The sequence below is a fragment of the Emydura macquarii genome, unplaced genomic scaffold (assembly GCF_026122565.2).
Source record: "Emydura macquarii macquarii isolate MOO-44397 ecotype Brisbane River unplaced genomic scaffold, CSIRO-AGI_Emac_v2 contig_1483, whole genome shotgun sequence".
NCBI lineage: Eukaryota > Metazoa > Chordata > Testudines > Chelidae > Emydura > Emydura macquarii.
This window is the reverse complement of record NW_027131620.1, coordinates 26,350,539-26,376,016: the sequence shown is the minus strand read 5'-3', so window position 1 is coordinate 26,376,016 and position 25,478 is coordinate 26,350,539. Positions and strand designations below refer to the sequence as shown.

The window sequence follows — 25,478 nt, the reverse complement described above, 5'->3', positions numbered from 1 at the left end:
TAGACTATCTAGGGAAACATGCTAATTATATCATAATCGATTGGGCTACTGAAAGGTAAATTATTGGTAGCCCAAGTTATCCTAGGTGCAAATATTATATGGATATCAAAGAACTGAGGTAATATGCTCGGACTAGTGTTTCTTCTCTCTCTTCCCTCTTTCTCCCCCGTCCAAAAAAATATAAATCTGTTTTGGTCTTAATTGTGGTGGAAAAAAGTAGCAACTTGTATAATTTAAAATAATTTATAAAAATAACAGAAAACCCACAATTTCCCTGCCCAGATGCTCAGAGTATTGCATAGCAATTTAATATTATTAAGAAACATTATTTCTACTTCTATTTTAAAGTTAAAAACCAACAAACAGAAGTCCATTATTATTTCTAACGAGGGTTGCTGGTACACTGCTCTGGGGAACAGATCCCAGTTTATGTAAGAATGTTCTTTATGAAGCACTCATGTACAAAACGATAATGGAGTTAGTCAGGGCTTGTCTAAACGGTGAAGTAATGCACACTATGGAAGTGTGAATTGTAAAGCACAATAGTGTGTTGCGGATTAATTGGTCTGTGCCTGCTGATGCACACTAAAAGTTCTTAGTGCACTTTAACATAGCAAGCATTAGTACTTACTACATTAAAGTGCATTAGGAAATCTTTAGTGTGTACCAGCAGGGTCTACTCAGACCAGTTAGTCTGCAATACATTAGTGCGCTTCAGAAATCACACCCCCCATAGTATGCATTACCCCACCATGTGGACAAGCCCTTGGTCTTATCAAACTATCAAATTCTATATGGCCTTTTAAAAATATTTACTGCTACTCTTTGTTCTAGAACACATGTTGCATCTTTTCTTTGTGTTCAGCAGGTCCATAACTATTGAACAGAATGTACAGAATGGAATGAAATAAGGCAAGATAATTATTCAGAATAGGACTTGCAAGTAGTAGCATTGAAACCACAAACTCTCTATTTCTGGTTAGTTTGTAAACCTTTTTGAATGTGTGCTGTCTCTAGTGTAAAATGCATCAAAGGATAAGACATTGGCTGCCAAGAGAAAAGCTTGGTGAAATGAATCCTATCAATGGGCTTTTTTGTGTTTCTGTAATATGCAATTGAGGTTTCTCTCTCTTTGGATCCTGCTCTAGGTCTTGTGTACGCAACCCTATGAACAGCATCATGAATCGAGTAAAAGAAATAGGTGAGGCTTTCTGTCGGGGCTACACTCAGTCAACAGATGACCAGCCAGGATCTCACATAGGTAGGAATATGTGAAATGCATAAAATGTTTCAGCATATGAAATCAGAGCAGTTTGAGGTGCATCACTTGCGTGTCAAAGGCGACACATTTATGGGAATTAAAAATACTTGGGCTGATTCTTCATGTATTAAGTAAAATGAATGATTGGTGTTGGTGAAAACTATGTATTTTCAGTGGTGGGGCAACTTGCTGCATAGAAATGTACTAATCTTACTCCAGGTCCTCATTGATTGAGCCAAGCTGATCAAATTTTTGAAGAGAGATATGTCCCTGTAGTATGTTTTCTGGGATGTTTCTTTCATACATCAATCCCAACTCTATGGAGGTGAAGGCACCTTCAGCACAACTCCTACTGAGACATTTATAAGATAATAAGAATATTGTATCGAGGAAGCCAGCAATCAAACTAAAGAGTATTTTTTTAAAAACTTTATTTTAATAAATAAGGGATGCCTTAGTAAAGGCAACAATAACTAAAAATATTGAACTGCGTGCTACTCATTGGTTCAAAACAGGTTGCATCTTTTCATTGCAACAGGTCAATAACTACCAAACAGAACATTGTACAGAATTGAATAAAACTCATTGTACAGTTGTATTGTACAGAGTTGATTGCAAGGTTATAGTTCAAAATGGGACTTGAAAGAAATAGTATAGAAACCACTTAATAAAAGACTATACATTTGTATTCATCTAACATCATTTATTTTAAGAGATAAAATTAAAAGGAAATAGAATACCCAAAAACTACATAAAAATGGGGGGGAAGTTTCTTAATGAACTTTCCTATATGGGTGTTAAAGAAACTCATTGCATGTTTGAAATTCAAAAGACTTTTACAAAACTGGAGACTATACACGTAAGCATTCTTAAAGTTCAAGCATCTGAAGAGTATGAAATATGTTAATTGCATGTCATGTTTGTTTCACATAGCATTACTAAAGACTTTCAGGGTGGTATTTCCTGTTGGCTTACAACACACACTTGTTGATTTTGGTATAGAAAATAAAATACTGGTTAATTTAATCGATTGTTTTTTCATCTATCCCCCAACTGCTAACTTAGAATACAAGCTTTCAGCAATGTTCTGTTTCAATTGCAGATTTTGCTGTTAACAGATTAAAACTAGCAGAGATCTTGTATTACAAAATTTTGGAGACCATAATGGTACAAGAAACACGAAGGCTGCATGGGAAGGACATGACAGTAAGTAGAGAACTAGAACAGAAGAACCTCTTTATTTTTAAGTTCATCCTTTTGAATGCATTCAGAAAAATTCTGTATTTGGGTTAATCCACTGAGATTTAAATAAGTCTGAAGGCAGAATTGGTTCTGTAGTCTTTTGACTAGCTAATAGGTGATTGATGGGCTCAATTTTCCAGTTTAATATTAATTTATCATTCCTTAAATGAGATTATTTCAAGACAATGACAGTTGTAGTTTCCTGAAAGTTCAATATTTGTTCACTGCTACAAATCTTTCAGCTAACACAGTTCCTTCCTTATATTTTCTTATGGCTGTGTACTACGTACTACAGACCCTACTGTACTACAGCAAAGGTGCACTCTTCTTACCCGATTTTAAATCAAAAGCTGGATTGTCATGTAATTTGAACTGATAAAGAAAAGTGACTTACAAATATTTCTCTCCACAATTGTTTTTCTTCTGCATGTTGTTATGCTTCTCTCCTGCATCTCAAATTATTCCTTTCATCTGCATTTAATACTGATACCACCTTTTCTCCTGACTGGTATGTGTCTGATATGTGCCTGAATAGACTGGCATTTGACAGTAATAAGAACTATATGTAAAGGGGCCTATAACTGATAATCGTCTTTGCTTATATTGTCTTTTAGAACATAGTTGCTGGGCAAGTTGTTTTTTCTCCTTATCCTTCAACAAAATGTCTGTATTGCTTTGCAGTAACTGCAGATAGCACACCCTGCATTCTCCTTTAATTCCTGATGAGCAGGCTTTTATCCTTTTACCCATAGTATCATAACAGCTTTACTGTCATTGGCACTGTAGGTCTGCTTCCCCTTCAACTTGTATTATAACTAGGTAAACAAATTTAAAATCAGTCTTTACCATTTGAAACCTTCTGGAAAGCAGGAAGTAATGGAAAGGGTAAAGGAAACAGTAATTACTCTTTCAGGAACAAATTTCCTTTTTGTAGTTTAAACTGTCATAATCTAGAAATGCTAGTTGTATTACAATTGATTTATCTGCTCTTCTTTCTCCAGTGTGTCAGCACCTATGCTGCTTATAAATCAGCAAATCTGGCTGCAAAGAGCGGAACAGGCATGTTAAATGACATGATAAATTGGAGAGGGTTCAGAGAAGAGCCACAAGAATGTTTAATGGATTAGCCAACATGCCTTTATAGTGATAAACTCTAGGAGCTCAATCTATTTATCTTGCTCCATTGGGGAACAAATTTGGGGGAATAAATATTTAATAATGGGGTCCTCAGTCTAACAGACACAGGTATAGCATAATCCAATGGCTGGAAGCTGAAGCTAGACAAATTCATATGGGGAAAAAATTGTAAATTTTTAACAGGAAGGGTAAATAACCATTAGAACAATTTAGCAAGCACCATGATGGATTCCCCATCCCTGACAAGTTTTAAATTAAGATAGGATGTTTTTCTAAAAGATATGCAACAGGAATTATTTTGGAGAAGTTCTCTGTCTTTTGTTATATAAGAGATAAGACTAGTTAGATGATCACAAGGCCTTTCTGGCATTGAAATCTATATCCCTTGTCTCGTGACTTCTTTTTCAGTGCTTGCTCTTCTGTAATTTTTTTCCATAACCCAAATCTTAATGCAGCTAAGTTTTAATTAATAGATTGTAAAATCAGGGTTGGATTTAAACCCAAACAAAACTTAAAAACAAAATTCCTATCCTAAATGCAGGCTTTAGCATATCAAAGCATCGTACTTCAGCTGGTGTGGATAGGTTTGGGTGGGTATGATAAGAGATGAACATTATGCTTCCTCAGTAATTCAGTCTTTCTGGTATCTTATGTGTAACTCCTCAATTACATGTCTAAAAACCGTTTCTGTGTCCTCTCTAGGCTCTCTTGGAACAAGATATTTTCCATCGTTCTCTGATGGCATGTTGTTTGGAGATTGTGCTATTTGCATATAGCTCACTGCGAACTTTCCCTTGGATTATTGAGGTTCTTGATCTCCGACCATTCTATTTTTATAAGGTAAGCTTAAACATCATGTTCAAATACTTGGATCTGAATTATAAACTTTTAAAGTACCTCTGTTTAGTATTAAATTGACACTCCTAGATGATGAAGCCCTCTAAGATAGGTATAGCAGAGGGGCTAATGCTGAACTGTAGCACATCTGCTATTTTAGTCTGAGGCTGCCCTTGAATATGCTACCAGGAATTGACACCTGTTAGCCAAAACGTGTAATACTAGTGACACTGTTTCCCCTGTAACGTAAAGGAATAAAGCAGTTGTGCGCTGTTTATTTAATTGTAACATGCTGGCAGTCAACTTTCCATTTAACAAATGATTTGTAAACCTAACTTACTACTATGATTGGTTGAATAGCAGAATAAAATATTCCCAGACTTTATCTGACCAGTATTTCTACCAGTATTTAAATTTACTAAATACTTCATCAACTATACAGCTGGTCACATACCACAGAAATCTGAGGGAAATTATTCAATTAAAACTGGTAAAATACTTCAAAATAATACATTTGCTGAGTACAGTTTGAGCAGTCCTACTTGTTACATCCCTGTTTTGTTAAATCTTCTTTCCCTTCCTGTCTTTACTTAACTATCTTTCCTGCAGCAGAGCACAAGCTGTCTTCTCTTTTTTTTTCCCCACTTCCATCCACCTGTTTTGTAACTTTTTTTCTTCCACTCCTTCCTCTCTCCCCCCACCAAAAATTCTATACTTTCCTTCTTTACTAACTTACCTTATCTCTTGGTCTCTCCCACAAACGTATCAATACCTAGGCATCTAGTAAAGATTTCCAAGCCCTAATAGTTACAGGTCTAGCCACAGCCAGTTAAGATGTGGGGGGCCTGCTATTCAGGAACAATGCCCAAGTGAGAACCCAGCCTTTGAGAAACAAGAGATTGTTGAGACTCCAACCACCGTGCTGTTCCTAGATACTCCTTGGGGACTCCAGCCTTTCTTCTCCATACAGTATAGTAGGAATATCTCCCTGCCTGCTCTTTTTCCCATTCCAAAGACCTTCCATAGCCTCCTGGATGTTGACATGTGAAGGTTCGGGTGTGTCTGCTACTCTACACTTCCTCAGCTTTCAGGTAGCCGCAAGGATAGAGTAGAGGAAACATTCCCCTGGCCTTCATTTTAGAGTCCCTTTCCTCAGGCAATAGCCCTAGTGCCTGCCTCTGCTGTTGCTCACTGTTTTCCCAAGCTTCAGCAGAATGAAATTGAAATGATGTTTTTCAGTTTCACTCTTGCCTACAGGGATGTGAATAACAGCAGTGAAACCATAAATAAGATTGTTCAGTTTTCACAGTGCTACAGCTCGTGGAAGCTTTGAGCCACAGCAGAGGCAATTGGTCTCTAGCTGTATGCAGACTTATATTCCACAGCATTGATTTATATTAGATTCACATTTTCTATGCGGTATGGGCTCTTAAACCACCCTCATCACTGTAGTGACTCAGCACCTTCCAGTAGTGATTAAGTGATAAGGGTGGGCCACTGGTGCTGGGCTGGAAATGTGAGTCCTCCAGGCTGTGATTAAGGTGCCTTGTTCCCCATTGCTTCAAAGAGACAGGTGTATCCGTTTATTCTTTGTAAGGCTAACTTCACAACCTTAAGGGCTTTATCTTTTTTTCAAATGAAGGTTTAGATTGATAGGTAACGATATTTGTGAACATCGCCTACTTATAATGTGGAAAAGCATCTATTAATTAATTTAAATCTAATTGTAAACTGGAAATGATATATATATATATGCATACCATCATTTCCAGTTTACAATTATATATATATATATATATATATATATATATATATATATATATATATATAAATCACCATTTCATATGAAGTCTTTCATACTGGGTCTTAAAATTCTGTGAAGAACTAAACTATATTTTCGCTCAGTGAAGATGAAAAAGGAAGGGGAGAAAGAAACAGGTATATGACAAAGCAGGAAATGTCTTCATAGATTCTAAGGCCAGGAGGGACCATTATGATCATCTAGTCTGGCCTCCTGTATAACACAGGCCAGCTGAGACTTGGAATTAGATGGAGAATTGATGCAAGGAAGCTATTCCAGATGACAGGGCTCCAGCAAAGAATGCCCTTGCACCAGCTGTTGCAAGATTGTATGTTTTGGCGTGAGGTGGGGGTGCGGGATGGGCAGAGGTATCAGGAAGAGGCGCAAAAGCATACAAGCTATGCAAGAGAAGCTGGAGCTTTTAAAATAAGGAGGGAGGGTTGAACTGGACCTTGAAAAGAATTGTGAGTGAGTTGGTGGATGTCACATTGTGCTTCTTCAGCTACCCGGTGTGTCGCACTTGCTAGCCTGTTCCCATTGTCTCATGGTCATAAACACACCCAGGCTGTTTTCCTTTCATCACATGTAGCTTTTATTCCACAGTTCTTTTATAAACTGAACATGACACAGGCATATTGCAGCAGGACCTTTCCACACTGCTTCTCTCCTTCGTACAGCTCACCTTCTAAGCTCCCCTTCCACCTATCTGTTCCTCCCACTTATATCCTCCCAATTACTGCCAGTTGTATCAATGGTCTAGTAATTACCACCCAGGTACTCCATAGTCCCCTAACAGAAAGTGTTTAATTGTTCCCAGTTGTCCCTACAGCCTTTTCTCTTCTGCAGCAATGCCAGTGATCAGGGTGCTCTGTCACAGTAGGGTTGAGGATAGGTGATGTGGTTTTGCTTTTTGCATGGCTGATTAAACTGTCTTGCTTCCCTTTAGGTGATTGAAGTGTTGATTCGGGCTGAGGAAGGACTGTCCAGAGACATGGTGAAGCACCTCAACAGCATTGAAGAACAGATTCTGGAGAGTCTAGCCTGGACCAGGGACTCTGCCTTATGGAAAGCTCTACGAGCCTCGGAAAACAAGGTCCCAACCTGTGAAGAAGTATGTTGAAGGGGAAATAAATTACTAGAAAATGCAAGTGTGCTCCTTTTCCAGGGCTGATATAGATAAATTGCTGCATTTGATTAATATCCTAGTAGTGAAATATTACAAAAACTAAAACAGAGTGTTTTCTGACACCCTTTTTAATTATGGTAGATGTTATGAATAGGTGAAGATTAATTATTCTTAAGCAGTCATCTTTTATATCCCAGGTAATATTCCCAAGTAATTTTGAAGCAGGTAATGGAGGAAGTGGACTAGGGCACCTCCCTGTAATGCCAATATCTCCTATTGTGCATCCCCGGGTGAAAGAGGTGCGCACAGATCTTGGTGGGAGTTTACGACGGGGTAAGTTGAGAGCTTTTGTTGTGTTTGGGGTACATAACATTTCAAACCATTCATAGCAGTACACAGAGAAATCCTTAGTGTCTCTAAATTGTGTTTGTTCAGAATCTTAGTTATTTGGGTTCTTGTTACAAAGCAGAGAAAAGGCTTTTCAAACTTTCCTTCTGGAAAACTCCTCCTCAATTCTATGACTTTGTTTTCATAACACTCAATTACTTGTACTTGCAATGAGTGATACAACACTGATTATGTCCACACTGCCTACCCTGAATCAGAGTAATATTTCCCTTTGTGCCTTTCCTAGGGTTGTCTGGTACTGATTCAGATGGAGTAGCTGTAGTCCTTGACAGCTGGCATCTCTGCTTCTCTTGCTGTTCTAATCTCTTCAGTAGTTCACTTTGCAGTTTGGTTCTGTCCTTCTTTCTATCTTTATGCCTCCATTCTCAGCACATTTTACTAATAATTTTCTTTTGTTTAATACTCTATCTCATTGGTTATTAAATGGATACTTGTTTAAAAAAAGAAAAAACCCAGCAACTTGGACTTGCCATTTTTTCACAAAAAGGCAAACAATTCTGTCCACTGGACTATGTGGCCTGTCATTACCATTCAAAGAAATTTTTAGAAATTAAAGAAGTATATTGAAGGGGAGAAGAACAGAGCTTGAAAAAATTCACCTGCCTCTGGTGACAAAGAAATATCTGCTGGGGGTGGGTGAAAGCTAGTAGCAGAGTGAAACTGCCAAGTTTTCAGCCGGTTTCACTTTGCTATTTACCCAGAAGCTCTTCTGCTTTGTGGGATGGAGAGGAACGCACTCTCTGTAGTATCTTCTGTCAGCAGCAGGAGATTGTCTTGTGCTTCCAAAGGGTTCCATGGAGCAGAAGAGTGTGAAACTGTCATTGTACTGATCCCTTTAACTGCTGCTGCCATGCTCTTGGGCAGCAGCAAAAGTGAGCAGAGTTGTGAGCAGAAGTAGAGATACAGGAATGAGCCAATGGAAGGATTCAAGCTAGGTAATAGTGAGGGGAGAAAAGAGAAAGAGGCAGAGAAACAAGATGTCCAGGCAGCTAGAGCACAGGGAAGATGTGACTGGAGGAGGAGATCTCCTTTGCTTTCAAGTGCCTAGGAATCACAAAGAGGAGCACTCCAAACATTGTCCATCAAATTAAATTGATTGGGAATAGTGGAGCATATGGGAAAGCAGTTGAAGTTCTGTGTAAGAGCTTTGATTGGTATATGATATCATTGGAACACTGAATTATGAGGCTACTATTTTGTCAATAGAAGGTTTCTTGTGACTCTAATTTCTGCTTTGTAGCTTGGGGACTAGCATTTCTCTCATTCTGGATATTGTATTTATGCTTTATCTTTTCTTGCAATTTAGACATGCAAACATTGTCACCAATTTCCGTTCATGAGCGCTACAGTTCTCCTACAGCTGGAAGTGCTAAGAGAAGGCTATTTGGAGATGACTGCCCAAAAGAAATGCTGGTGGAAAAGGTTCTGTCTGAAGGAACTAAGCTGAAAATTGCCCCAGCTTCAAGCATTGCTGCTGAAAATGTGTCTGTCTCACCGGGACAGACAGTTTTGACCATGGCAACAGCTACTATAACAGGGACAATGGGACAGAAAGTTACAATCCCATTGCATGGTAAGATATCAATTCATCTTACTTCATTGCACTTTATAATGGTGCTGAATGCTTTACTATATCCTTTCTCTTGAGTTTTGTTGTACTACCAAACACGGTGTAGATTCAGGTTGGAGGGCTTTGCATTTTAAACAAGTAACATCTAAAGAAAATTGTTTTGAAAAGAAAAATTAAGAGGAAATATACTTTACCATCCCTAGTGCTTATTAATGCATGGACTAGCATCTAGATAAAGACCTGTTGCTTACAGATTATCCTGGTAATGCATCCCCTGTGGGCTGGGGCAGGGTGTGAAGTTGTTGCTTTTTAAGGTTTGCTTCATCACTGATGAAACCTTATGAAGATGTATGACAAAAGTAATTCTTGGGGATTTAATATGCTGAGGTCCTAAGGTACAGCTGTATTCTTATCTAAGTGACTTACTGTTCCCATCTCTTTACCCATTCATTATATCATGATTTTCTTAAGGATTAGGGGATATAGATTCTAGAAACAAATCAGTTCCTGAAAGATTCACAGTACTTGACTCTGACAGATGGTAGTTGCCATATAGCTAACTTCACAAATCCTGCTCTGGCCTCTGACTTAATGGCGATCTCTCTAATTTCTGATATTTCTAATCTAAAAAGAAATATATAAAACTGCTTCAATATTTATGAATTTCTCTAAGATCTATTGCCATGGTAATATTGCTTTTAATTTACTTTAAAAAAGCAAAATAAAACTTGATATGTCTTTCACAGAAACAGAGACAACAATCAGTCAAGTGCTCTCTAAGTTAAGTTAATTCAGAAACCATTAGGCTTTGATGCCAAGAGGAGCAAATTCTAGGGATAGTACCTTTGACTGAAAATCATGCTGCCAAACATGTGAAACCATGTTCTTGAAAGTTACAGTGCAGCACGCAACAGTCCATGGAATACAAATGAAACACTTAGCTTTGCCTTCTTCTCTGAAGACTCCTAGACAGAACTGAGTTGGCAATCACAGTGTCTATCTCATTAATACAGGAGTACATTCCACTGCACTCCCTATACTACTTTATTACCTATACTTGTACTTGCAGCACTTACAACTGCATTACATAGCATCATGCCCTGAATGTTCAGTTTTAGGAACCTAGAACTTGTCTCCCAGCTGATCTTAATAGCTATTAATTGCTATGGAAGTGAACAGGGTGAGAGGTATTCTCTCAGTAGCTGGGCTCCACACCATTCAGGCTTTAAAGATGATTACCAACATCTGGAATTACAGTAAAAAACCAACAGGAAGTCAGTGTAAAAACTTGATTACAGGTCCTGTGTTTTGGGCATCCTACAGCAGTTGGGAGAAAGGCAGAAGGGCTCTGCTATAATTGGAGGAATTAGTCCTAAAACATTATATGTTCAGTTTGATGGTAACAAAGGTGTGGATGACTGTGAGATCCAGATCAAAGAAAACCATTCATTCATCAATGGCAAACTCACTTCCCCATGGATCACCAGTGCAATTTGAGTCAAAGAGCAGTGATAAATCCAATGAGACTCTAAGGATGTGACCCATTTTGGTGGAAGTCAGATATTACACCTGTTAGCTGATGCAGACATAACAGATCCTCCCTCCCCCAATCTTAATCGCCCTCTCCTTCCTACCAATAAACGACATTGGGCTTTTCCATGTTGAATCTATTCAGCTCACTGTATTGTATGCTGGCAGGGTATAGATGCCATATTGTTTGAGTACTGTTATGTTGATGACCCAGTAGTCCAAACTCTTGATCTTCCCAAGTGGCTTAATAGGAATGTCAGACAGAAGAGATTACAGAATGGTATGCTATGGAACCCTGCATTTAAGGGGTCGAGGGAAGAAGAGATTTCCCAGCACTACCTTTTTTAGATGCTTCTGACAAGTGACCCCAAGGAAAGATTGCTCAGTCTGCTCCTACAATATTTTGCTAGCAAGACAGTCATACCAAGATGCTGGCACATTTCCCACGCTAATTGGAGCAGCTTTACCTTTAAAATCATCACTAGAAGATCATCTATATCACTAGTGATGTTTCCATAAAGCTGTCTGAACCCAGATTTAGGCATCAAAATAATCTGTAGAATCAGTAATGGAGCTGGCTCATCGCCATCTTTTCAATAGCCTTAAGTTAAAAGGGGAGATTCAAGGCAAGACATAAACTTTAACAATGCAAGTATGGTTTCTTGAGCAAGGGCTTAAGCACTGCTTATTTAAAAGTCATTGGCAAGTTTCTATCCCTAATGGAGGCATATTTGACAATAATGGACCTATTGTCTTTTCCATTGCTTTCATCAGCCACGTAGGACAAATGGCCCTTTCCATACACAGTGTGGTGTGCCTGGGAGTTACAACCAAAACCTCAGCAAGAGAACTCATCTGAGAGCCAACCAGGACAGGTGGTGTGTTTTATCCCCCACTCTTGTACTGTTCCTATTGAAGTAGTCAACTCTGCCTGAATTCCAGTTTATATTACCTGATACAATTCATGTGAGAAACACTTGATTTTTTTCATTGCTGAGGCAATCTGGGTTAGACTGCCCACAATTCAGAATGCTTCCACTCGTTTGGATTTTGCGGAGGTTGAGGCTGAGAAGACCACTTTTATCACCTCAATCAGAGTCACAGCATAGAAATGCCTTAATTCTCGACACAAGTGATTGGATTTGGAGGTGAATCTTCTGTTAGACACTCCAGGCTTCTCCTTTGCTACATCATCTTTCTCAGGTCCTGTATACCATAATAACATGCAAGGACAATGCCTGGGGAAGAGGCATAAAGTGCCATTGTCTGTCAGGTGGTCATGGACAGTAATGCAGCCAGGTGACACTAGACTATCAAGGTGGTCCAGCGGCCAAGATGGAAATTTGTGCTTTGGAAATACAGAGAGCCCATGACTTTCCAAGGGCAAATCATAGAAATGTCTCCACCTGACAGAACCATGGAAAAGTTCTCAAAGAAGGAAATGATTGGACTGATAAAGATGTATTTTAAACAAGCCCATCTTTCAATCCGATTCCCAAAATGATAAAACCAGAGAGTAGGAGTTGACGATGTGAGCTGGATTATAATCCCAAAGAGATTGTGAGATTCTAAACAAATATACAAGATGCATCATTGCCAAACGTGCTGAAGATACTCAGAGTATGTCTTGGCAATTGCAATGTCAGTTGTGGCAAACTGCTAGATGGGGTGATCTGTGTAATCAGATTCCCAAATGCACTTTATACTCAGACTCCAGACTAGGTGGACACCCTTGCATTAATTGCTTGTTTAATTCACTTTTAAAGTTCCATGGGGTTAGAAACAAATGCCTTATAACCAATTGAAATCTAGGCATTCAAGCTTTCAAGAGGCATAAATCCATGATTTTCTTAACGTTAGTAATTTGTGGGATACCTGCTTTTAAAACCACTTAAGAATTAAATGGAGGAAAGATCAGATGTACTGATCAGGATGTGATTTTAGGGGCCTATAATTTAGGTCTTGTCTACGTTACAGACATTACACTGGCAGAGCTACAGCTCTATAGCAGTTCCGCTGTCGTGCCATCGTATAGATACTTGCTAAAACCACAGATGGGGTTTCTCCTTTGTTGTAGTTAATTCACTCCCTTGAGAGATGATAGCTAGGTTCATAGAAGAATTCTTCCATTGATCTAGTGATGTTTATACAGTGGTTAGGTAGGCTTAACTCCATGTTTCAGGTGTGAATTTTTCACACCCCTGAGCCATGTATCTATGTTCACCTAAGTTTATGGGGTAGACTCAGCCTTATGTTCTTTCAGGGCTAGAAAACATTCTGGCAGAGAGTGGTAGATTTTGCTAAGCATTGGTCTTGCAGTTGTGATAAAAAATTTAAAAATGTGATCCTGGGATAAATGCAAGGTTTGGACAGTGTTATGAAAGGCAGCATGGCTAGTGGATAAGGCATGGGACTGGAAATCAGGCAATGAGTTTAATTCTTGGCTCTTGCACTGTGAAAGGAGTGAAAGGGTTACTGTGAAATTGGATGAGTATCTTGTCTTAATTTCTGTATCTGTAAAATAAAGTTCTCTTATATTGATGAATGAAAAGCACCATATAAATGCAAGGATCTTCTTGGAGTAGATGCAGACATGTACTGCAGTTAGGTGTGTGTGTGCCCAGCACGCCAGAACTGGAGACTATTGCCTAGCAGTACTCATAGAGCGGTGGCACTTGTGCCGCATGGCTGGTGGTCCCTCCCTTGTGTATATGAGGCAACACCGCCCTGACCCCCTCTGTTCCTTCTCATTGCCTATGGCTGGAGTCAGAGCTCTGACTGTTGTTGTCTCTCAATCTTGTGTTTACCCTTAGCCTAGTTTATTGTTTGTTGTCAGTTAGTGTTAGCTAGTACTCAGTAGACAGTGTTAGTTGCTAGATAGTATCGGCCAGGGTTTAAGCATTGTCCTTCATGTGGAGGGGCAATCCCCAACAGTGAGTCCCAAATGCAGTGCTTGCTTTTTGGTTGACAAGGCCCACCTTAAAAAATCTTGTTCAATGTGTAAATCGATCAAGAAGCAGACTAAGGTGGCACGGGACCTTTGCCTCAAGCAGCATCTGCTTAAACAGGCCATGTTGCCTGATCTGGTACCAAGGCCTTCCTTGGGCTTAAGATCACCCTCAAGCTTTGAGAGTGCTGTTGCCTCATTCTGGGGCAAGTGCCTCTCTGAAGAGGTGGAGGAGCTGGTCTCTGTCATTGGTTCTGAAGAAGAGGTCTTATAAGACCAATCGGGACCATTCCAGGTCATGGGACAACTCCTCTGCCTTCCCCAGAAAAAGCATGGACCAACCCAGCATCGGTTCCAGACTCTGGGGTGGTGCAGGTACCTCTGACCCTTCCCCAGTACCGAGTGGGAAGGGCAGAAACCCTGTACCGGGGACTCTGGGTCTGGTCTCCGGACGTCCATTGAGTCCGAGACCGACGAGGGAGATGCCGATACTTACTGTGTCCATGTCATTGGTATACCAGGCAGCCATAGACCTCCCTTTGACTTTCAGGCCCAACCCTCACCATAGATCCAGGACTTTCCCAGGGATGCACCACCTGCATTCCCTCTGATGGAGCAAGCTGCTGAACCCTAGTGTCTGTCACCACCGCATCCAGATGCACCTCTTCCTGTAGTGGGGATGGAGCTGCTACTAATATCAGGATGCGGGACGTTGGCACCAGGACCCTCTTTGGCCCCTCTGCATTTGATGCAACAAATGCTCCCATGGAGGCTTTCATCCCCCCGCCCCTTGATGTCGATGGATTCAGGCGCTCCAGTACCACTGTTTACTCCAGGATTAATGCTGCCTACGGCACCAGCATACTTGGTACCAACAGTACAGCCTTTATTGGGGACACTGATTACTGCCTCGTTCTGGTCTATGGATGAATCGGACCACCTATTCGCTCCCTCGGGCATCACTCTGCCCATATCCTTGAGATCCCAGGGTTCCTCTCAGTCTGAGTCAGGATCGTCGTCTTCTCACTTCTCATCACCTGACGAGCTCTGAGGGCCACCAGCGGACCAGTATGGCTCTCAGGGTGTGGATGTGCTCCTTGGCACGGACAGAGGTCCGTGGCACAGCTCCTGTTGGCCACCAGTGTCCTACCCATATCAATGGCCTCCTTGGACTCAGTGGAATGCTCTTCGTCCCGTTGAAAGCTGAAGTCACCCATCTGGTCAACAGTGGTGACTGTGGATCAGTCCAGCATCAGCAGTCTTCCTTCCTGTGGAGCTGCTGGAGTCCTCCATCCCGGGTACGTCTTCCCAGGAACAAAAGCCAGTTGTGGCTTAGCTGCGATCCTCGTCCTCATCGCCAGATGATGCCGTGCTGCCTGGTTTGTCCTCCCCTTCTATTCTGAAGGACTTTAAAGTGGACCAGGACCATTTACGCCACATGACCGCATCCTTGGGCATCCAGGCAAAGTTTCTCCAAGAGAACAAACCCAAACTGGTGGACATTTTACAGCCTGCTGTCCCTGGGAGAGTGGCCCTCCTGATCAATGATGCATTTCTCGTGCCAGTGAGAGCCTTGTGGAGTACACCAGCCTTAGTACTGCCAGTGGCTAAGTGCATGGAAAAACACTACTTTGTTCCCATCCAGGGATTTGAGGGGTTCTATTCCCACCTGGCCCCAAATTCCCTGGTTGTAATGGCAGTAAATGACATGGACGGGGTAGATTTAAGTCTGCCCCCAAATACAGAGACTCCAGGCAGTTAGAAGGAAGATCTATAGCTCATCGTCCCTACAGCTGAGGATTGCAAATCAATGACTTTTACTGTCCAAGTATAATTTCCTCAATTGGCCCACCATATCTAAATTCAAGGACTAGTTGCCCTAGGCCTCGCATGAGGAGTTTCAAGCATTCATTGCAGAATGCTGCTTGGTGGCCAAAACATCCCTGCAGTGCACCCTTGACACTGTGGACACCTCAGCCAGGATCATGGCCTCTGCAGTAACTATGAGGAGGGCTTCCTGGCTGCAAAATTCTGGGATCACTCTGGAAGTCCATTGAGGACTTATTTACTCTTTGACAGCCAAGTCTTGTTCTCCACAGTACTGGTGCTAGCCCATTGAGGGCCCTAAGCAGGAATATTTTTGTTGCCCTCCTCCCCTCCATGCACAACACATACTAATAATTAATAGGGGGGCCCCTTGAGCTGCTTGGGACCCTAAGTACCTGTTTCATCTTCAGAAATCAGGCCTTTCACTCAGTTCACTAAAAGTGCATTTGGCAGCGGTATTGGCATTTGCTGTTTCCAGTGCTATGGTGATGATATTTCTAAAAGGGATTCTCTGCTTACATCCTTTGATCTGAGAACCAATTCCTCTTTGGGACCTAAACATGGTTCTGGCTGTTCTAATAGGCCCTCCATTTGAGCCCCTTGTGTCTTGTCATCCTGTCTCAGAAAACTGTTGATCACTTCTGCAAGAAGGGTGTGAGAGTTGGAGGCCCTCAGGGCTGTGCCACCTTATACTCAGTTCTCCAAGGACCAGGGGATGTTGTGACCACACCTAAAGTTTTTGTCCAGTATATTCTCTCAGTTTCATTGTGGTTACCTGTGTTTTTCCCTAAGCCACACTCTTCCCTGGAAGAAAAATGTCTCCATGTTCTGGATGTCAGGCAATGTCTAGCCTTTTATATAGATAGGACTAAGCCATTTTGTGTTTCGTCTTGCCTGTTCATGTCACATACAGGTGTGTGAAGGGGCAAAGCAGTCTCTGCACAGACCATCTCTAGAAGGATAACATCCTGTATCAAGACTGTGTATGAGATAGTTTCAGCTATGCGTCCTTAGCAGCTACTGGCTTGCTTCATGAGGGCACGAGCGACGTCGATAACATTCCTCCAGTGATATTTCCATACTGGAGTTTTGCAGGGCCGCAATGTGGTCGTCCATTCGTATGGTTATGGACCATTATGCTATTACAGCATCTTCCAGAGAGGATGCAGGCCTTGGAAGGGTGGTCCTGCAATCCCTAGTCCAGTGACTCTGAGCCCCACGTACAAATTGGGTACTGCTTGTGAGTCACCTAACTGGAATACATGTCTGTATCTATTTGAAGAAGAGGAGGAAACAATTACTTATTGTAACTGGTTCTCCGAGATGTGAGGTGAATGTGTATTTCACAACCACTCTCTGTCCCCTCTGCATCGGAGTTTCCTTTCCTGGACTTCTGGTGTGAAGGAACTGAGGGGGGTTGGAGCAGTGCCACCTCGTATACCAGGGGAGGAGCCACAGCCACAAGGCACAATCACCACCCTCTCTGGGTACTGCTAGGCAAAAGTCTCTGGCTCCAGCACACTGGGCATGCACATACCTAACTGGAATACATGTCTGCATCACATCTGAAAAAATAAAGTTACAGTAAGTAACCATTTTGACACTCAACTCTAGGTTATTGTAAATGTGTCAATTCCAGAATATTTGTTTATGATTAAATTATGCTTTCTAATGAAATAGGAGGTCCTTTTTTTTTTCTTTTTTTTTTTTTTTTTTGATGCTTAAAAAAGAAATTGGGATGATTTAGTTAGGGTTGGTCCTTCTTTGAGCAGGGGGTTGGACTAGATGACCTCCTGAGGTCCCTTCCAACCCCAATCTTCTATGATTCTGTGGTAACAGAGGAAAACAGTGAAACTGACTATGCACAAAGTGCTGTCAAATGCACAAAGTAAACTGGGGAAAACAATAAGAAAGATATTGCTAAGCTTTCAGTTATAGGAGTATTGTATGTTTTTTGTATATTTTATACCAACAATAGTTTTAAATAGAAAAGTGATATTTCACCTTTACCGTGTCCCTTCCTTTAATTATTTTCAAGAATATGATGAAGTTGTTCCTTTATGAATGCACTGTCAAGGAAACAAGGATCCCTTTGACATCAAACACTGCAGAACAATCTATTTTAACATTAAATGTTCCTGTGAATTATCATTGTATTTGCAATTAAAGTATGCATCTGGGCTGCAAAATAATGTGTTTCTGTATATGTCTTCAGATATTGCAGATGAGACTGGAGGGATCACCTTGATTCCTATTTCAATGAATTTATCTCAGCAGTCTAAAGTGGAGAGTCATGGACAAGCACCTCTCACTGCTCAAGCTTTAATTGGTGCATCTCCAAACCAATCCCGTATGAATCAAGTTCAGGAAGCACATCAATCAGCAGGAAGCAAACCAAAGAAAACTGGCTCCCTGGCACTGTTTTGCAGAAAGGTGAATATCTTGGCTCAGAGGTGCTTTGTATTTTATTTTAGAGAGTCAAGGTGGGTGAGGTAATCTTTTATTGGACCAACTGCTCTGTTTAGTTAATGTTTGGTTATATTTAAATTTGTCTGTCTCTCAGCACACTGTTCCATTATACTCCTGTGTTGTTCAGTTACTTTTCCTTTGGCATTAATAAAGTCACCTGTGCCAGAAAATGCTTTTAAATCCTATTACAAAAAATTTGCTTTTCAGATCCACTCATTAGGGTCAGATGGGTTGTTCTCTGATCTCCTTGGTTGACAGGCAGCATGTCCAATAGCTAGCCATAAATGGTTGGTGCTTTTTGGTTCCTTATTCCTGCTCTTGTTGCTTCCCAGCTCTGCTGAAGGTGCAGATAACAGTACCAGCTCCTACTTCTTAGTGTTTTTGCCAGAAATTCTCAAAGACAGGAGACAATGCATATAGATCCTGTAGTCTGGAGTAAGGCCCCAAATAAGGATATTTTCTTTCCTAAATCTCTCTGAGCTCTTTCTCTTCTGATGGGTTTTGAACTAGGACTCAGAACATGTTATCATCCCTCTCTCAGATGCATGGGTTGGACATGCTGAAGGGAAGACTGTCCTCCTATAATTGATCAGTAACTGATTTCGGCTGCTTCTGTGCCTGAAAATTCCATTCTGTCATTTCTTCTGTTGGAAGTAACATCAGTTTCCTGGACCCACTGAACAGTCCTGAATTTGCTGCTTATGTGGGGCTTCACAAAGCTATGTTCAACTTTTAAGCCCTCTGGGACAGTATTCAGAAAGAGGAATAACATGCTTGCTTACCAGAAGAAGGAAAGAATTTGAGGGATGAATAAGCATGAATAACTTCAAGGAGGAATTTTGCTGTCTTTCTCTTATGTTTTCATTGTAGAGAAAGGCAAGATGATGGGAGATTTCTTTATACGTAAACATGAACAAACCCTCTGAGTGTACTTGATTAGATCAATCTTAATCTGCCTTCCAGAAACTTAATAATAGTACCTGCACTATTTGTAAGCTTCCCTGTTTTCTGTCTTCTTTATTTAATTAAAGTAGATTTCCTGGTGGCTGTAGATCAGCTAGAAGCACTCATAATAAGAGATTTTATTCATTGGAGTGCTTTGTTACAGAGAGAAAACAAAACTTATAAAAACTAATTCTTAGAGAATCTGACTTCTTTTACGATCTCACAGGCAGAATGGAATTTGATTCTCTGCTTTCAATCCATCAGCTGCTATCCCCACCTGTTGTCTGAGGAGGGCTGAAAATTAAGGTGGTCCGAATAAATGTCCAACCAAACGTGGAAGCTGCATTTTCAATCATACAGTGGTTTTATGCATGTTTATCTGCTTTCACCATGTGCTTAGAAAATTACATAATAAGCAAAACTACTCCTCGCTGTTGGTAGGAAAGCTAAAATCCAAGCTTTTGATGAAACCCCATCTTTAAGGGAATTTTGACCTTTTGGTTACAGGTTACAAACTCAAAGCTTTGTGCACAAAAGGGTTATTTTTCCCTTCTACCTGTCTTGTGAAACTTTTCAGTAGAACAAATAATTAAAAGTCTACTCTTTCTACTTCTTGCTTATCTGGAGGAGTCCCAAAGTATGTGATCAGGTTGGTGGAGTAGTTTAGGTACAATGCTTGTCAAATTATACTGGTCAGCTGGATCAGACTGTGTATTTCTGAAGCCTGTAAGGCAGAGATGACAACTCAGTATTTGAGCACATTCTCCACTGAAAAACCCCTTGCAGAGGCTGGTAGGATGGCAACTTTGGTAGGTTAAACACTTTTTATCAGAGTAGCTTTTAGTTGATGGATTCTCATTTTTAGCCTCTCTCTTATTTGGTGTGCTGAATAAAGGGATTGCTGTATAGATCCTGTCTATTCTGGACATAATAATTTGAACATGCAGAAAGTAGGGTTTTACCTGTAGATATTTAAGTTTCAAACATAGGAATGGCAGTTTTCTATTGTAGTTTCTGGTTGCTAAGAAAACTAACCGATTGGGAGCTAGACATCTCTTCTGTGTCATGAAGTCAAATTGTTTCTGGTTAAGCAAATGGTATTTTGCTAAGTAGGATTCTGATTTGTTGTTTTCCCTGCTTTAACTTTTTGAATGTTTGTGTTTGATGCTGTGGAGGATTTGTCTGGAACTAGAAAACAAAGAGCTGGAATTGGGATCCAAAAGGTGCTAAAACTGACAGGTAGCAGCACTTATCTAGCTACACAATCATGGAGGTTGGAGTACATACAGCCCATCCATCTCAGATTGCTGTTTCTGAGATGCAGAAACATGTACAGGTAAAAATTCGCTTTCTCAAATTCTTCCCTTTAATTGTTGGCATGCTTTGTTGTTTTAAGACTCAAAATTGTGACTAACTGCATTTCAAGATTCACTTGGCTTCACTCTCTGTTGTGCTGTCTTTCATCTCAGGTATATCATTTGGCAAGTGTGCGCTTGCGTGATTTGTGCTTAAAGCTGGATATTTCCATTGAGTTGCGCAGGAAGATATGGACGTGTTTTGAGTACACATTAGTTCATTGCACTGATCTAATGAAAGACAGACATTTGGATCAGCTCCTTCTTTGTGCCTTTTACATTATGGCAAAGGTAACGTATGGGTTTTAGGAGGTGGTATATCTTAACCTATTTCCAGCAACTAATAAAATAAACAGAAAATCTGCTATCCAATTGTATTACTCTTGATATTTTACTGGGGAGGAGAGGTGCTTCCAAGATGTTGAAGCCCTGAAGTCTTTCTTGCCCTTTGTTTTACATATCCTCCCTCAAGGTCCTATATCAGCAACTTCTGACTTGGACTGGGTAACACTCCTTTTTTGAGCCCATTAACCCAATTCAGTTGTCAGCTACAGACAGCTGCACCCCTGTTGGTCTGTGAACTGAGAGACTACTACTAGAAATAGTCTAATGCAAGGGTTTTCAGCCTTTTTTAGAAACTGTACCCCTATGGTCTCAAGGTTTCACCTGAAGTACCCTTCCTGGTTCTCACTCTACCTGATGTTACTGTGGTTGCAATAAAAGGCATAATGGATTGTATAATATAAAATAATATATTCAAGACCATTTTCTATTTTATTTTTTTTACTTTTGCACTTCTGAGTCTTCTTGTATAGAGCCGTCCCTAGGGGGAGTGTGGGGCCTGGGGCAAAGTACACTGTGAGCCACTCACCTGACCGCAGTGCCATACCCTCGGTCCCTAGCATCCAGGGGCCAAGCCTACATTTGGGTGCACACACCCTCAGGCTTCACGCCACCTCCCCCCCAGGCAGGGCAGGAAGGGTCCCTGGATCCCACAAGACAGCGCTGCCCCCAGCTGATGGGGGGGGGAGAGGGGCGGGGGCGTTCTGTACCTGCTGGGAGGGCGGAACATGCTATTTACCTCCTCCTGTGCAGGGCGGCAGACCCGGCTCTGGCTGGGCTCCATAGGGCCCCTGCACTTACCTGCTGGGCTCCGCCACCCCTAGCTGGGCTCCGTCACCCCCCACCCCCACATTTATCCTCTGCCCCCACCCTATGCACTTACCTGCTGCGTGACACCCAGCTCTCCTGCTCCAGCCCTGCAGCCCAGTGCTGGCTCAGCCAGAGCGGCTTCACTCCGGCTGGCCCTTCATGACGTGCAGCAGGGACGGGGCGCAGGAGGCTCCCAGCTGCACATCGTGACCTGGCGGCGCCCACCCCCCCACCCCCCCCCCCCCCAACAGGCCAGCACCCAGAGGCCCTCTCAGTAGGCGACTGCCCGCCTCCTGCCTAGTTCCTGCTTTCAGCTGGGAGGTGGGCTGCAGCCACCTGATCCTGTTGCGCACCCAGTGTGCTACTCTGAAGTACCCCAGGTGTACGTGTACCCCCAGTTGAAAACCTTTGCCCTAGTGCGTCTACATAGTTATGCAGAGCACTAACTAAAAGGCTGCTGGAGTTAGCCTCCATGGAATAATTTACTTTATATAGCCACACTTCACTTTTTTCAGAAAAATAATTGTTCTAGTATTTGCACACAAAGAATATTAAGGTTGAGGAATGTAACTAGGAGTCTGTCTTAGCAATAAAATCTTTTGTTAAGAAATAAAAAGGGATGTGCAAACTTTTTCTCATTATGTTTTGAAGTGCTATAAATAATCCAAGCTTATCTCACAAATGGGAGTTTTGTAATCTAGCTTCACATTCTTCTGACTGCTGCAAACTCAGGTGAAAGAACAAAAGACCAGAACTCAAACAAGGCCAGGTGCCAATGTAATTATATGTTTTACTGTAGGACCTAGGAGCTGTAGGCATGGACCAGGACCCCGTTGTGATGGGTGCTGAATGGGATAAGAATATTATATTGACTTGCCCAATGAGCCCTTGATATAGGAAAGACAAAATGAGAAGAGGTATTACCTGTGGAATGGAGTTGCCATAGAATACAATTACCTGCTTTCACTTTTGGTAATTATAAGCAATCCTTAAATCTTAGATTAGTTTGAACACTGCTACAAGGTTTGGAGAAAAATACCACCATTGAATGATCTCTGTGCACCATAGTCTTACTGAGTAGGTGTGCCAGATGCAATGATTCCCAGCCTGTCTCTGAAGTGTTGCCTGACAGCCCAACTGTAGCAACTGGATCTTGTTACATTTTTCTTGTAATTCCACTGCAAAAACTGCTGATCATTTGCTATTAAAATTGATGATACATAGTTTAACACTTATCAGTCTGTAGCAAACAAGCAATTTGTGTTATTTACCTTGAAATAGAGCTGAACGTGTGTCCCCGTCTAACCTTGCATCTCATTCCAGAAAATAAGGAAGATACCAGTAACAAAGAATAAGAAACCCAATTTTCAAATATCACTTACATTTTTACTTAAGACTTAATAATTGTTCCTTTTTCCAATTCAGCCCTAGTTTCTGAAGGGGAGAGAAAAGAAGTAATTCTTAAGCTTCATCTTAAGTGAGCAAAAGTGAGCAATAACTTTACAAGTGCCCATGAGCAGCAAGAATTATTAACTAAAAGCCACTCATGTTCTCACATTCAGATGTCAGAACTACATTTTTAAATAATATATAAATTCCACTATATATAATGCTCATGAAAAATGTACAGTATGGATTAGAAATCAAATGTACAAAACATATTCCTGAAATATCCCAGCAAAACTACACAAGCAGAGCTGTATAACAATAAAGCATGTTGGAATCAAACGTTCATCTTTTTCTCCCCTGCTGAAGTAAGGCTAATTTCTTGTAGGATCTGCTTTTCCACCCTCCCCTATTTGGAAGTTGTATTCAGTGGGAGAAGGGAAAGAGGAAAATGAAGTCTCAGGGTGGGCTGGCTTCCAGTACTGTGAAACCTACATAACCTCATAGTCTTTCAACATATTAAGAGTTCTTGAACATGGTACAGTTTCCCCTTTCCCTGTAATGGAAAGGAAAATTGGAGTGGGTTGTTCATTAAACTGAAGATCACCTTTTTGTAGGCCAGTAAAAATACCTGAGTTATTCCAACTCTAATGTGTATCGTTTACTTTTTTTAGCTTCATTACTTTTTTCAGACTAAATGAGATCAAGAAAACTCCCTAAAAATTTCCCTTTTAAACCAGCATAAATGCTCATGTGCTGTAATATAACAATAATAGTTGTTATGCTTTGTCTCAAATAGTTCCTTTTGGGTTTTTTCTTTTCCAGGTGACCAAAGAAGAAAGAACTTTTCAGGATATAATGAAAAGCTACAGAAATCAGCCACAAGCAAACAGCCATGTGAGTAAATAACACTGTCTTTACCTGTAGATAAATGTTTGCTACAAGCTATCTTTCAAGTAGGCTTATACTAATAATGGAGAATGAACGAGACACATTTTTTATCTGAGAACTCTGATTTAATCTAAGTTTGAGTTTCTTATATTACTTGACAACTGCATGTTCTGTCTTCGAGTGGTTGCTCATGTGCATTCCACTATAGGTGAGTGCGCACCCCGTGCACAAGTCTGCGGAAGCTTTTTTGCCCTAGCAACCCCGGCGGGTCGGCTCCAGCGCCCCCTGGAGTGGTGTGCGCATAGCACGGCATATAGGGTGCTGCGGACCATCCGGGCCCTCAGTTCCTTCTTTCCACCCGTGACAGTCAGTGGAACGCTTGCCCCTTGCTTCTTTGCATGTAGCAACCTCTGGACTCTTAATCTGTAGTTAAGTTCTCTTTGTTGAAAATAGTTAGCATACTTTTTAGTGTAAATAGTAGATAGTATAGTGAAAATAGTTAGCCCTTAAGGGCTTTTACTGGAGCCATGCCGGGCTCCACGGGGTTCAAGCCCTGTGCGGCTTGCTCAAAGGTCTTCTCTGCAAGTGACCCGCATGATCGCTGCCTCCAATGCCTCGGGGAGCAGCATCGCAAGGATAAGTGCCGCATTTGCAAATCGTTCAAGCCCTGAACACAAAAGGACAGAGACGCCCGCCTCTGGGCGATTCTGATGGAATCGGCACTACGTCCCGACTCGGAGCCCTCCAGGTCGTCGACGGCACCGAGCATCTCGTCGGTGTGCAGTGCTCCTCCGGCTCCGACATCAGCACCGTCAACAGCACCGCACCAGAAGACGGTACCAAAAAAGAAAAAACAGCCTGCGGCCGCAACTGTGGACTCCCCCCTGCGACCGGTACAGCAGGGGGTGATGCAGGAGATGCCCCAGCCACGTGCCGTCAAGACCACTCCGGCACCAGCATCTCCTCGCAGGGAGCCTCCCCCGAACCCCGGGGGGTGGGGGAGTGCCCCTGCAGGGGCCATCGACGCCGGAGGCGTTTGCAGCAGCACGAGCCCTTGTGGCCTTGCCTACGCCTCTGTCCCTCCCTCGGCCGAGGGATTCAGGGACCGCGTCTCAGGGTAAGCCCGCGCTGGGCTACCCCGGTGGGCAGAGGAGACGGGACTCGGTGTCTCCCCCCAGACGGTCGGGGAGGGGGAAAACGAGAACCCCCCCTCCTAGCTCCGACCGCGAGTCGTCGAGCTCCTACACACCGCGGCACCGGGGGCGGTCCGGAGGTTCCCAGGGGAGCCACTCCAGCTCCGCATCAAAAGGGAGGAGGTCCTCGGAGTCCCGGCACAGGTAAGCAGCTGAATCAAGGGAGACGGGCCAGCCGAAAGAGCCACGGCACCGCTCTCGTTCATCTTCAGGCACCCGGCACTGACCACGATCCTTGGTGCCGAGAGACACAGTGCCGACAAGAGATCGATGCTGTCGATCTTCAGAGCATAGTCCGGTGCGGATCCCGGTGACCCACAGCCAAGCCAGGCACCGGTCTAGATCCCCGGCTTATAGCCCGATAGCGGCGCAGGGAGACAGATGCCACTCCCGGTCAGTCA

General features: G+C 42.1%; 1 protein-coding gene across 1 annotated transcript in view; it reads left to right on the top strand.

Annotated features, from left to right (window-relative positions):
* RBL1 (RB transcriptional corepressor like 1) overlaps nucleotides 1–25,478 on the top strand; it is a 62,781-nt gene that overhangs the window by 22,763 nt on the left and 14,540 nt on the right. Inside the window, exons 10-18 of the mRNA XM_067554517.1 lie at nucleotides 1,149–1,261; nucleotides 2,364–2,467; nucleotides 4,343–4,480; nucleotides 7,225–7,389; nucleotides 7,602–7,737; nucleotides 9,119–9,385; nucleotides 17,902–18,119; nucleotides 20,570–20,746; nucleotides 23,819–23,890. Of these exons, the coding sequence (XP_067410618.1) occupies nucleotides 1,149–1,261; nucleotides 2,364–2,467; nucleotides 4,343–4,480; nucleotides 7,225–7,389; nucleotides 7,602–7,737; nucleotides 9,119–9,385; nucleotides 17,902–18,119; nucleotides 20,570–20,746; nucleotides 23,819–23,890 (1,390 nt within the window). The remainder of the gene's footprint in view (nucleotides 1–1,148; nucleotides 1,262–2,363; nucleotides 2,468–4,342; nucleotides 4,481–7,224; nucleotides 7,390–7,601; nucleotides 7,738–9,118; nucleotides 9,386–17,901; nucleotides 18,120–20,569; nucleotides 20,747–23,818; nucleotides 23,891–25,478) is intronic.